Source organism: Podarcis bocagei (genome assembly GCF_964188305.1).
Source record: "Podarcis bocagei genome assembly, chromosome: 3".
Taxonomy (NCBI): domain Eukaryota; kingdom Metazoa; phylum Chordata; class Lepidosauria; order Squamata; family Lacertidae; genus Podarcis; species Podarcis bocagei.
In genome coordinates, this window is record NC_138127.1 from 85,541,039 (window position 1) to 85,553,998 (window position 12,960).

General features: G+C 41.6%; 1 protein-coding gene across 3 annotated transcripts in view; it reads right to left on the bottom strand.

Moving 5' to 3' along the window:
* Window positions 1–268: 268 nt before the first annotated feature.
* The window catches only part of SERTAD4 (SERTA domain containing 4), a 33,310-nt gene continuing 20,618 nt past the window's right edge, over window positions 269–12,960 (bottom strand). For all 3 annotated transcript variants that reach the window (XM_081186089.1, XM_081186090.1, XM_081186091.1), the window contains exons 3-4: window positions 12,679–12,794; window positions 269–4,511 (exon numbers count right to left, since the gene is read on the bottom strand). In XM_081186089.1, the coding sequence (XP_081042215.1) occupies window positions 3,741–4,511; window positions 12,679–12,794 (887 nt within the window). In that variant the 3' untranslated portion in view covers window positions 269–3,740. The remainder of the gene's footprint in view (window positions 4,512–12,678; window positions 12,795–12,960) is intronic.

Consider the following 12,960-nt stretch of genomic DNA (forward strand, 5'->3'; position numbering starts at 1 on the left):
TCATGTACACATGTTGTCGACAATTATCAGATTAAGGAAAAGGGAAAGAGGGATTATCTGTTTTAGCTGGAAAGTCTTAGTGCTTGCAAACTGCAAGAGGCATTTATCAATATATAAAGTGGGCATAATAGATTGACATACCAAAGTGATCTGAAATTTAATCTTTGGGTTGATCTAGCCAAAAGGAACAGAATCAGCCATATATTTTGCCCACAGAAACATTTCACTTAAATGCTGTTTCTCGATGGCGAAATAAACAACCACCACATTTAAAGGTTTTAAATCAAAATGATTTTTTTAATCATTTTAATAAATATATATCAAGGAAAAAAAACTCACTTTACTACAACACCACTTAGTATACAAGTACCTAAATATCTAAGCTTAAAACATCAGATGTTTGACATATACTGGAAAAGAACAGATTTTTCTATTCTCAACTGAATATAAACACAAGAAAAACCAGCAATTTTAAAAAAATGGTCCATGTGGACAAATGACTAAATGATCCTACTCATACACTGTATGAATGAGACCTATATTTAATATTGATAGCAATTTTTAAAAATGCTTTTGTCTTGGAGAAATAAGGTAGGATAATTTTTAAAAATATTAGAACTGATCATCCTTGCAAATTTCTTGCTTTTGGCATAGATAAAGGTTATATTTAATTCTCTGCAGAATTTTGTCTTTGTATTTCCAAGAAATACACCCAAGAAAGGTAGAAATATCTTCAACACAATCATACCTTATGCAAATGACAAGCTGTTAACGATGACAACAGAATGTGTTGGTCTACTGTGCAATCTCACCTAGGTGTTTTAAAAAGAATGCAGGAGGGTGGGTGGGTGGAATAGAACAAAGGAAAACACTGAAATCCGTAATGAAGTTGTCCCTGGTCAAGGATTTGTTTCTTCATGGCTGGCTCCTAAGGTCTTGAGCTTCCTGGTTTGCATCCCTTCCCAGCTGTTGGAGTGTCCCTCACCTGCCCCATCTGCTTGCTTGTGTAGTTCTCTGACTAGTCCCATGTTCTCAGATTTGGAAGCTCTGTTAAAATCCACCCATATTATCCTTCTTCCCCTGCTCAGCTCTGGCTTGCAGCAGATGTGGAAGCATAACAGCTTGGCTAACCTGGTGGCCCATGGGTGTCACAAACAGATAAGGGTACAGCAAGGTCACCCACTGCACTGCCCACTCACATTCCTGAACCCTACATATTTCAAATTGGTTTAAAATCCCTCCCACATTTTCAGCTTTGTCCCTACAGTGAGCTCCCAGTTCCACTGTTAAAATAAAACCAGGGGAAATTCTCACTGGTTGCAAGTTGCAGGTACCTAGGCCACCACCATACAGATAATCCCTGGGATCTATTTTGAGCAGCTACAATGGACCTTCCATATCTGCAATTAGGTCGAATGGTTCTCAGGTCAAACCTGAGCATAGGAAGTGCCTTATACCATGCCAGACACTGTATCCATCTTGCCAAATATTGTATGCTCTGGCTGGCAGCAGCCCTCTGGCAGAAGTCCTTCCCATCACATCCTGGCTGAGAACTGCATCAAAAGTGTGCCCATAGGTGAACAGGAGCTGCTGAATAGTTAATTAGTCTCACTTGGCCCCTTTGTCTGCAACCTGTAGACTGTAGGGTGAGGAATGAGAGGTTTGAGAGATACTATAGAAGTCACTTTCCGATGACCTATTTATTGTGCCTTCATCCCAGTTTGTTTATGGGTAGGTTAGATGTTTTCCAGCACATTTTCCCATCACTTTCCATATCACAAAAAGTCTGAATTTGCAGGTGGGGGATTTGCAGGTTAAATCAACAGCACAATCTGAATTTGCTGGTACATGATTGAATCCCACTCGAAAATAGCACAATCTGGAAGTGCCCATAGTTATTTGAGTAATCCATGTGGCTATTGCACTGGGAATAAAAAATAGAGGTTTAAGGAAACAGCAAACAGGCCATGAAGATCAAACACACACACACACCTTTCTTTTGTGTGGGGTGTGTGAGACAGGAGGTTACAATTGAATACACCCTGCTGATAATTTGGAATTCTGTGGTGACCGAAACATAGAGTAAGTCTCAGTTAAAGGAAGATCTTCATTTGCCCCTAAACAAAAACAAGGGCAAGATTCAGTCAAAGTTAAGCGTTGTGCTAAAATTAAGATTGCTCTTAATTCAGGTCTTGCTCTCCCGTGGGGAGGATAAATGTAAAGAGTTGGGTGTGTCCCCCCCCCCAATCTGGTTGGTTGGTTCTTTCAGCAATCAAAATATCTTGGCGATTTCAGTGGGGCAAAATTCATGGTGTGCCTAACCCTCCCCCTGTTACGTGTGGGATTCAAACGGGCTGAACTTCAGCCAGATCCTGCTCAAAATGTGTGTTTTAAATTGAAGACACCTGAAAATGAACAAAATGTGCTTCTTACAATTGAAGATTATCCCCCCTGTTTCTCCAAGATAATCTTTAACAAAAAAAATTAAAACCCTTACATTCATTTCAGATAAAATCTTATATCACCACATCATTTAGTAACATTGTGCTTTTCTTCCCCAAAATAAAAAAACCCTAAAGTTATATGAAACCCCAGTACATGCTCTTTACAATTTTAAAGAGAGAAAATGATGTGAAACAGAATAAAGTATAAAGCATGCCACTGGTTCATGAACTTCATTATACCAGGGGAAAAAAGGGAAAAATCACAGCAACAGACAGTTGCCATAGAAATGTTCAAGCAGCTAATGCTTGTTTACAAGAGACATCTCTCTATTGTTTCTTCTTCTTCTTCAATCCTTCCTAACTATGGCAAATCAAAAAGCAATTGAGCAAAAACGAAGAATAGATGCATTTGAATAGGAAATCAAACACAGTATTTCAAAGGATACAGGTTTCTAATAATATTCGATCCACCCTGTTATTATTATTTTATTTCCTGTTTAGGTTACATCCCTGCTGTAGCTGTTTTTGTTTTCGTTTGTTTGTTTTTTAAAAAAACAACAACAACAACTTAATTTTCACCCTGGAAAAATTAAGATTAAAAAGTAAGGCACCAAAGAAATTCTGCCCTTTATAGCAACAAATCACCATAAGGCTCACTCATTCTTGCAGCTTAGCTGAAAACTGTGCATGTGCTGGAACTGTTTGCTTCTGATTAAGATTCCATAAAAGGTCTTATTGCAACCAGTTGGGTCAGTTGAACCAGACACATAAATACATCTGAATGGTATCAATACTAGATAACGATATGGGTGTTTTCCTCTTCAACTCTCCCTAGTCTTTCTCACGGCCATTATTCTTGGGCAAGAAGTAGACCTCCCCCTTTGCTGGTAATAATTTATCAGATATATAATTAATTGATATGCACAAAGGAGATTCCTCTTAATACATGTCAGACTCCCCAGGGGGCTAGGTGAAAAGGGTTGTGTGTTTTCTCCATCTGGTTTATTGGTTTTCCTCAGTGACAAAAGCTAAAATACACATAGCAATTCAACTGAGCTCTTTATGAAGATTCCATATATGTATCAATAGCTCTGTGATGCAGACCATACATACATACATACATACATACGCTCCAACGCACTCTGCTGCCAAGTCCTTTAAACTATCCATGAAGCTTGTGATATGATTGTATTGGCGGTATAAAAGTATCAGAAAAATTCATCCGGAATGAAATATTGTTCGATAAATTCAACATGCTTGTGCGTGCTTTAGAACTGCAGTTATTAGGAAGGTGGTTCATATTTTACTTCCTTTACTGCAACATATTTTGCCACCTGGTAAGCATTCCCTTTTCCGTAAGGATTTCTTCCAAGATTCGTTCATGTTGCTCTTGTCAACACGCCCCGTCTCAAAATAATCATAACATTTGCTTTTACATGCAATGCCATGGTCACTTTTCATAGGCTCCCAATCTGAGGCACGGTCTCGTTCTATATTGTGGCTTCCTTTCTCATCGGTTAATACGGTCTTGTCCTGGTGCCCATGCAGCCCAGCATTAGTAATGAAAATTTCATTGATGTGTATCTGATCATCACTCCGGTAAACTGGGGTGCTGCCAACACCATATTCCGCCTGTTGGGAACAACTTGGCATAGATATCGAAGAGGAGGAGGAGGAGGAGGAAGAAGAGGAAGAAGAGGAGGAGGAGGAAGAAGAAGAGGAATTTCCCATTGCAGAATTAGCAGACGATGGCAAACTTAAATAGTGGCTGTTGCATTCTTGGTAAAAACAGCAGGTGTGGATCTTTTCGCAGTCCTCCCTTGCCATCCGAAGGCGTTTTCTATAAGGACAGTCATGAGAAACAAACCACTCCTGGGCAGAGGCCCCCCCAAAGGAGCAAGCAGGGAAGCACCAGTTGTTTTGCATGATGATTTCCCCATGAATTCTCTTCATTAAATTGTTTATGAGGACGGATCTCCTCAAGTAGACTTCGGGGTCATCAATGTACTTCAGTTTTTCCAAAGACATGTAAAGGATATGCGCCCGCTCCTCAAAGACGGATATCGTCTACAGATGAAAGAGAGAGGAGATGACAACAACAAATTATTAATATTCTGTTGGGAGCCACCTAGAGTGGCTGGGGAAACCCAGCCAGATCAGCGATTATTATTATTATTATTATTATTATTATTATTATTATTATTATTATTATTATTATTGGTGTAATGCAGATCAGCTGAAACATGTTGTTGAGATTCTACCTGTCTGACCATCATTTAACACTTAGGGCAGTCATATTTATTTTAAGACAGGGGTGCCCAAACATTTTTCAAAGAGGGCCAGATTTAATGAAGTGAACAAGCATGAGGGCCAACCATAGTTATTGACCTTTCTTTTAGGATTGAAGTTTTACGATTTTACCCCAAAGTTGTTGAGCCTTTTTTTTACAAATTTACCCCAAAGTTGTTGAGCTTCTTTGAGGATTGAAGTTGTTGAGCTATTTTGGGGATTTCCCCCCAGGAAATAAATTGCCACAGGGGCAGGGATTACACCAGCAGGCCGGATTAGGCCCCCAAAACAGACTTAGAACATGCCTGTTTTAAGACTTCTCCGCCCTGCCCTCCAGCACATTCAACTCCCCCAAACCAGTAGCTGATTAGTGGGCTTGTCATTACCAAAGTGCAGCCCAGGAAAGCTAGTTAGTCAATAGCCAAGATCTGAAGGAATCGAGACCATATGGTCCCAGGAGAAGGGCTGTAGCCTAGTGGTAGAGCATCTCTTTTGCATGCAGAAGGTCCCAGGTTCAATCCCAGGCATCTCCAGGTAGGACTGGGGAAAGACTTCTGTCTGAAACCCTGGAGAGCTGCTGCCAGGCGTGTACTGAGCTAGATGAACCAACAGTCTGAATTATAATAAGGCAGCTTCCTATGTTCCTGTGTTCCGGTGCTGGAATATTGACATTTTTCAATGTTAGTTCAGCTGTGAGGAATCTTCTTGAGCCAACTGTGTCCTTGTGGAGAATAGTATATATGCAGAAAGGGGAAAAACTGAAACAAACCAAAAATTATCTGTACTTTTGAGCAGTACCATACTTCCTCCAACAACCGTTAGCTTCCATGGCAGGGGAAAAATATTTCTAATGAAGAAATGACTCAAATGAGATTTGCAGGAACGTGAATTAACCAGAGGGTTAATTTAACCAGAGATGTTTTTATCTGGAAAAAAGCTTCTTTCCTTAATACACAGGCTAATTTCATATCCATAACAGGCTCTCAAGAGACTCTCCTTCCTTGGAGTTTTTTAAGCAGAGGTTAAGCAGAGGCTGTCTGTTGTGTATGGTCTAGTTCAGATTCCTGCATTGCAGAGGGCTGAACTAGCTGGTCCTTGGGGGTCTCATCCAGCACTACAATTCTGATACTATGAACTCAGCAACCCTTAAGTATCTATATGTTCCTATCATAAGGCATAGAGCTGTCCTTCTGTTTGCCAAAGGGACTGCAATCCCGCAGGAATTCATGCTGGAAAAGAGGGAAGATTACTTTCGCCATGTTCCCCTTTTCGCTGCAGTACCTTCCCCAATGGTTTTCTAGATGGATCCAAGAAGCATTCCAGGGAAAGGATGGTGATGGACATGCCTGGAACCTCCATTGGTGCTTCACTGAGCAGCATACCCAACCTCCTCAACCCACAAAAAACAAATTGTATTAAAAAAAGAAAGAAAAAGTAATGTGGCAACTGGTGTCAGCTGTGAGAGCCAGCATGGTGTAGTGGTTAAGAGCGGTGGACTCATAATCGGGTGAACTGGGTTCACGTCCCCGCTCCTCCACATGCAACTGCTAGGTGACCTTAGGCTAGTCACACTTCCTTGAAGTCTCTCAGCCTCACTCACCTCACAGAGTGTTTGTTGTGGGGGAGGAAGGGAAAGGAGATTGTTAGCCGCTTTGAGACTCCTTCGGGTAGTGATAAAGCGGGACATCAAATCCAAAATTCTGTGACAGGTTCTGTCACTGTGCCTGTTTCCTGCTGCAACCTTCTGCCCCATCATCTGCTGCTGTTGTCTCTGGTGGTCATTAGCCCCTGCCCTCCCTGTTTTCTTCCTGCCACCTGAAGGTACACTGTCACTTCCTGTTTTATGAAGCGGCTTCTTGCTATTTGCATAGGAGCAGAAGCAGATACAGAAAACAGGAAGTGATGTCATCTATTTAATTATGCAGCAGGCTAGAGTGGGGAAAGCTCCAGAGAATTTCTTCAAGTTCAGAAGCCTTGGTGAAGGAAGCGTGGGCTACCAGCCCATAGATTTGCTCTTGGCACAATTGCCTCCTTTCTTCCTCTCTTGATAGATTAAGATAAGCCAAAACATACGTAAATATTGTATGAGAAGAAAAAGCTATTCCTCTCTGTGTCTTGTTTTTCTTGTTCCGATTTTCCCTTGTGGCCAAAGAATTTTGGCAGAGAGGAAAAATCTTTCCTATGGAGATAATAAGGTCCATTTTTCTCATAGCCTCTCTCAAAACAATGCAGTATCCTTTCCCTTTGAGCAAAACCTTCTCTGCATCTTGACAACACTTCTGGTGCTTTAGAAACTAGTTCCAGGCTTTGCACTATCCCACTTTGAAACGGAATTCCTTATTAATTTCTAACAAACGGCTATTTCTAGGGGAAATATGCAATGCAAAAAAAGCACGCTATAAGTGAAAAAAAGATGAAGTAATTAGTTACCCTGCTTCAGAAATATTGTTTCTGAAATAAACCCAGTTTTATACAAGAAGTTCATTGTATGCACTCAGTGGTGGGTTTTTCTTGGGTTTTTTTAAAGACCTCTTATAGTCCCTGGTTCAGTTGCAGTCACTATTGCCATGACTAGAAACCAACAAATATCTGGCAGGCTGCAAAGCTTTCTGTGAAACTATCTGCTGGTCTCTGTCCAGTTCCCAGTGGAAAACTATCTGCTTTACAAAAATCACCATCACATTTGGCAACCTTACTTAGCAAAAAGGTCATGATGCACATGAAGCATAGAATCCAACATTCCCCTGGGCTTAAAGCTTAATTTTCCAGATGTCTGGGCAATGTGGCAAGCTTGCAATGCTCTTATACATTAATTTGCTCCCCGTAGTATATTTTCAGTAGGCTGAAAAGGAAGATCTAAGTTGCAAGGTCTGCAAAATTGCTACCTGATCTCATGAGGGGTGGGAGTGAACAATGAATTAGGTAAGAACTGTATATCTAAACAGTGGGTATTCTGTAAAACACTGCTTTCCTAATACCGACACCTACTATGATTCAGAAACTAGAAAGTTTGATATCCACTGGGAGTGATCTTCAGGACTATTCTTTTCCAGTGGCACTTTTAGCTATACAGTATTCCATTTCTTTTCATTCACTATGATGAGCTATTCTGTAAATCTGCTTTTGGGGAACAAAGTCCATGTTTTTGTTTCAGTTTTTTAGCCCATTGTCTCTCAAACATTTCATATTTCAGCTAATGCCACCAGGAACAGCAAACAGGTAAAAGTGGTAGTGGTTTGTTGTTTTTTTCTTGCTCTGGAGCATTGTTTTATGAGTATGCTGAAGCAAAGCTACATATTACATTAAAACTTCCCTTTGCAGACGTTTTGCCTCTGTTTGGAATTTGTGGGAATATAGTAACAAGGACGGCAACAACAGCAGCATTTGCTACGTGTCCCGATGAAAAATAGTATGTGAATGGAAAACAAAGTTGCTTTTTAATGTTATTGTGGCTATCTGAATGGCTGAGCCTTCAGCAGAGTGAAATGTAAAGCAATTGCTTGTCACAATAAATAAACACCTAACCCTTGAACAATAGCAGAAGGGGCACAACTGGATGCTATGGAGGGAGAATTATTATCATTATCATTATCAATGTCAATTAAATTTGTATACCACCCTTTGTCCATAGATTTCAGGGCAGTTCACAGCATAAAAAAGACAAAATATATACTAAAAGTCATAGAAGTTGGCTCTGATCAGTTATGGGTGAATTCTGCTCACTCCTCAGCAGGGTCTGCAAACCCTATTCCTACTTTTCAAGAGGATTTACGGTACTGACCCTCAAGAAAAGCTTTCAAAGGGCCCCGAGCAGGACACTTGGGAGAAAGTGATGAGAAAATCCCCTTTTGTAAACTTCCTTCCATCTGTGGTTCTCAAAATCCAAGTCATAGTATACTGTGATTTTCTCAGGGGTCCAAGGAAATTTGTATACATTATAGGGACAGAATAGAAATTCCACTTCAACATGCAGGATGATGAAAAGCCATCACGTGTAGGTGGCAATACCAAAAACAAAGCAAAAAATAAAATAAAAATCATGCTTACAGCTGACTAATTAATGGCTCAAAGTGGCTAACCAAATCGAAAACCAAAACACATCCTGCAACAGTAAGATGAACATTTTTATTATTTTTAATGGTATGGGGGTTTTGGGGGGGGGGTTGTGTGTGTGTTTTGCAAACCCCACATTAACAACACAATCCTATACGTGTTTGTGCAAAAGCAAGCCTTGGTATCTCAGCGAGGCATATTCCCTAGTCAATGTGTTTAGGACTGCAGCCCAAAATGGAACAAGAGGCTTTAGCAGGACACCCATGCGGTACACTTTCTAAGACTGATCTAAGCCAGTTCTGCAGAGGGACATGAGGGAGGAGCAACTTTGTACCACAATTAGAAGAGGGTAGCCTTGGAGCTACTGCCCAAAACATATCTGCTTGCTGCAGGGCTTATGCCAGGGAAAGTGTTCTCAGGGGTGTGTGAGCCTCAGGCAATGAAGGCAAATGGCAGCACTTTTAATTCAGTCCAGCAGCAAGCTGGCAAAAGGCTCCTTGGCACATGTATCATACTATTGTTGCGTGGACCGTGGAGTGTGAGAGCAAGGACCAGCATTGTAGCGATGCATATGGGAAAGAATACTTAAATGCAATTGCTTCCTGTCCACCAATGCACAGCCATTCTAAGATGTAAACTGGCCCTCATGATTCTTACAACAACCCCTTAAGGTGGGCTCTAGTTAGGTGCAAGGAGCTACAGCTGAAGGTTAAGGTTAAGGCTGTCCAATGTGTTTTTAGCTGAGTTGAGATTTAGCTTGGACATCTGGCTCATGATTCAGGATTTTCCCATGCTTCTATCCCATTCCTTCCCTCACCATCAGTAAAATCTGATGGCATTTCCCAGATTTATCTAAATGGGATCAATCAGTCCTTACCCAGGATATTTTGCCCAAGTTTCATCCTACAATTTAGACCAGGTGAAGCAGCCTACATCAGGCGGTAGATTTGGGGGCACCATTAAATAATAGCAAATTCTCAATTGTTTTGTTGGCTATTATATATATATATATATATATCATCTCCAGAACCAAACGCCTGGCTGACAAAGACCACTTGACAACTGAGTTACAGAATCTTTCAAATGTGTTAATCGCCAACGGATACTAGCAAAACAGGGTTACGAAGCTAATCCAAAAAGAAACACCCCCCAAAAAGCAAGACACAGAAGAAAACAATGGCATGGCCCTCCTTCCTTATATCAAGGGCACTACAGATAAAATTAGCAAAATCCTCCATAAACACAATATCAAAACAGCCTTTTGCACCAACCAAAAAATAGCCAATATCCTCAGAAACCCCAAAGATAAAATCCAGTTAGAAAACCAAGGGGTCTATGAAATACCCTGCAAAGTCTGCCCAGCCACGTACATTGGACAAACAAACAGACGAATAAATGCACGTATCGCAGAACACAAGAATGCCGTCAAAAAAGAAGAAAAAACTTCCTCTCTTTACCAACACATGAAAGAAACAGGACACGAAATTAATTTTTCAGATTCCAAATTGCTCTTTAACATGGAACACCACCACAAGAGAATAATCATGGAAGCCATCGAGATAGAGAAACACCCTCACAACATGAACAAGCGTGACGATACGTCCCGCCTGCCAGACATCTGGAAAATAGCCCTCCCCACAAAAACCGACACCAGAACCAGAGGCACACAGAACGCCATCTCCAATCAACCACACCAGACCCAAACCCAGACCCTCTCCACAGATAAATTACAGACACCATCCAGTAGCCAAACCATAGTGGCACCTCCGGATGCTGCACCCCCCTGCAATCCCTACACAGATCTGGCTGGCACAGGGCACAAAACCACAGCTCGCCCCTATACACGAAGCCAAGCCAGAGCACAACTAAGTGCAGTACAGCCATCTTCTCAGAAAAAACTCTTCACAAGGTCAAGAGGTCAAGACACGAAAGCTTTAGCAACTAATCCACACCTAATGACCCTCCTAAGTGGTACTCAGAATATCACTCAAGAAATCACTCAAGATATCCCTCAAGTAATTAATGAACAAAAGAAGAAAAGACACACTAACCTGGGAACTTCCTCTGTGCCCAGAACGTTGGAGGCTATACACCACACCCCCTCAACAGTATTTATAGGAACTCAAACACTGAGATCCTGCTCTGTTCCAGTAACAAGAAGCCGAAAGCACCAGCCTGAAGATGACGAGTGAGACCTCGTCGAAACGTCGCCTAGACACCCCAACTCTTACACGGGAAGACACCCGAAGACACCAAAACCTGCATATATATATATATATATATATATATATATATATATATATATATATATATATTCACGCCATTGAACAAGGTGACATTTGTATGCTTTGCCCCAGCCTCCAAAATGTCTTTGGCTACCACCATCTTTATCTGCTAGGTAACTGGGATTCAATATTGTGGGGGAGGAAGATCATGCAATGTAGCAGAATTGGGAGTGGTAGCAGTGGTGGATTGCAAAGGTGGAAAGCCAGGGACAGAGCTGTTTGCTCTGTTTTACTCCTGGTGTTTCCCTTGGACACCATGAGCATTTGCCATCCAGCAGATCGGGAGCAGCAAGAAGAATGCCAGGAGTGTCCCAGTGAGGGCCAACCCACGTTTCATCTGCCTCATCCAGTATGAACCTGAGAGCCTAGAAGTTTAGAGCACATGGCTGGAAGGCTATTCAGATGCATTGTTCAGAGACATGGGATCATCCCACAGAGAAGTAGCTCCCATCTGTGTACACACAAAGCTAAGTATGGAGACACTGAATGGTGACATGAAGGAGGAACCTTATTATTGAATTAATTTGTATGGCTTTAATAGGTTTGCTGTACTATTGTTTAGAGATGTATGTGACTTTAATTTGTGTTATATTTTTACATGTGCTATGTTTTAATATATTGATTATTCTGATATGTTGTCTTAACAGAGGTGCTTGCTATGGACCACTTTGGGTTCTTCCCAGGAATGGGAAAATGAAATATAGGCAATAAATGAAATGAAATGCATTCCAACAACCAGTTTAGGTACTCACTGAGGAGCAAAAAGGAAATGTGCTCCAAGACTCATTGGGTATACAGAAAGTTGAACAGAATCCATTCCAGAAGTCCGTTCGACTTCCAAAACATTCGGAAACCAAGGTGTGGCTTCCAACTGGCTGCAGGAAGCTCCTGCAGCCAATCAGAAGCTGCGTCAGACGTTCAGGTTCCAAAGAATGTTCACAAACTGGAACACTCACTTCCGGGATTGCGGTGTTTGGGAGCCAGAACGTTCAACTTGCAAGGCGTTCGTCAACCAAGGTACAGTGGTACCTCGGGATGTGAACGGAATCCATTCCGGAGCCCCGTTCACATCCCGAACGGAACGCAAGATGCAACGGCGCGGCGCGTTTCGCCGCTTCCGCGAATGCACGTGACATCATTTTGAGCGTCTGCGCATGCACAAGTGGCAAAATCTGGAAGTAAAGAGCTCCATTACTTCCGGGTTGCCGCGGAGCGCAACTCAAACGAGCTCAACCCGAAGCACATTCAACTTGAGATATGACTGTACGGCTGTATAAGCGTTCAGGGTGTCTATATCTGATTGTCGTAAAGAAAGCAAAAGTGACAGCTATTCAATTCATCATACTAGTTGAGTGCAAGTGGAGGGAAAGCAGATACAGATATATTTAAAAACACAAAAAACAAAACAGGAAATGAATTATGGACGTAACCCAGGTGGAGTATTTTCAGATACAAGCAGTGGAACACAGTAGAGTCTGAAGGCCCACAAGGGTGCCACTCTGCTGAAGCTAAGCCGTGCCTGGGTTGATTGCTAGCTGGGATCCACATGTATGTTGCATTCGGCTTCAAGGCAGATGGCTTCCTAAAGATTGCTCTCTGAAACTTACTTTAGGTGTGCAGCTGCTGAGTGGGGGGTGGAAGTCCTCTTCTTCCACATATTTCCTTTTAAAGTACGTGATCTTGGATGTTGTTATAGGATTTGAAATTCCTCTGTGGTGAGATCCTGTGAGAAAATAAATAGCATGTAGCAATCTGTCTGAGGTTCCCCCCCCCACTCCAAAAAAAAAGTAGAAGAAAAACCTTATCCGTTTCTTCCCCAGTGCATCAGAACTCTACTACATATTTCTTTATATGCTTATACAGCATTAACAAAACAGAAATTTAGTTTA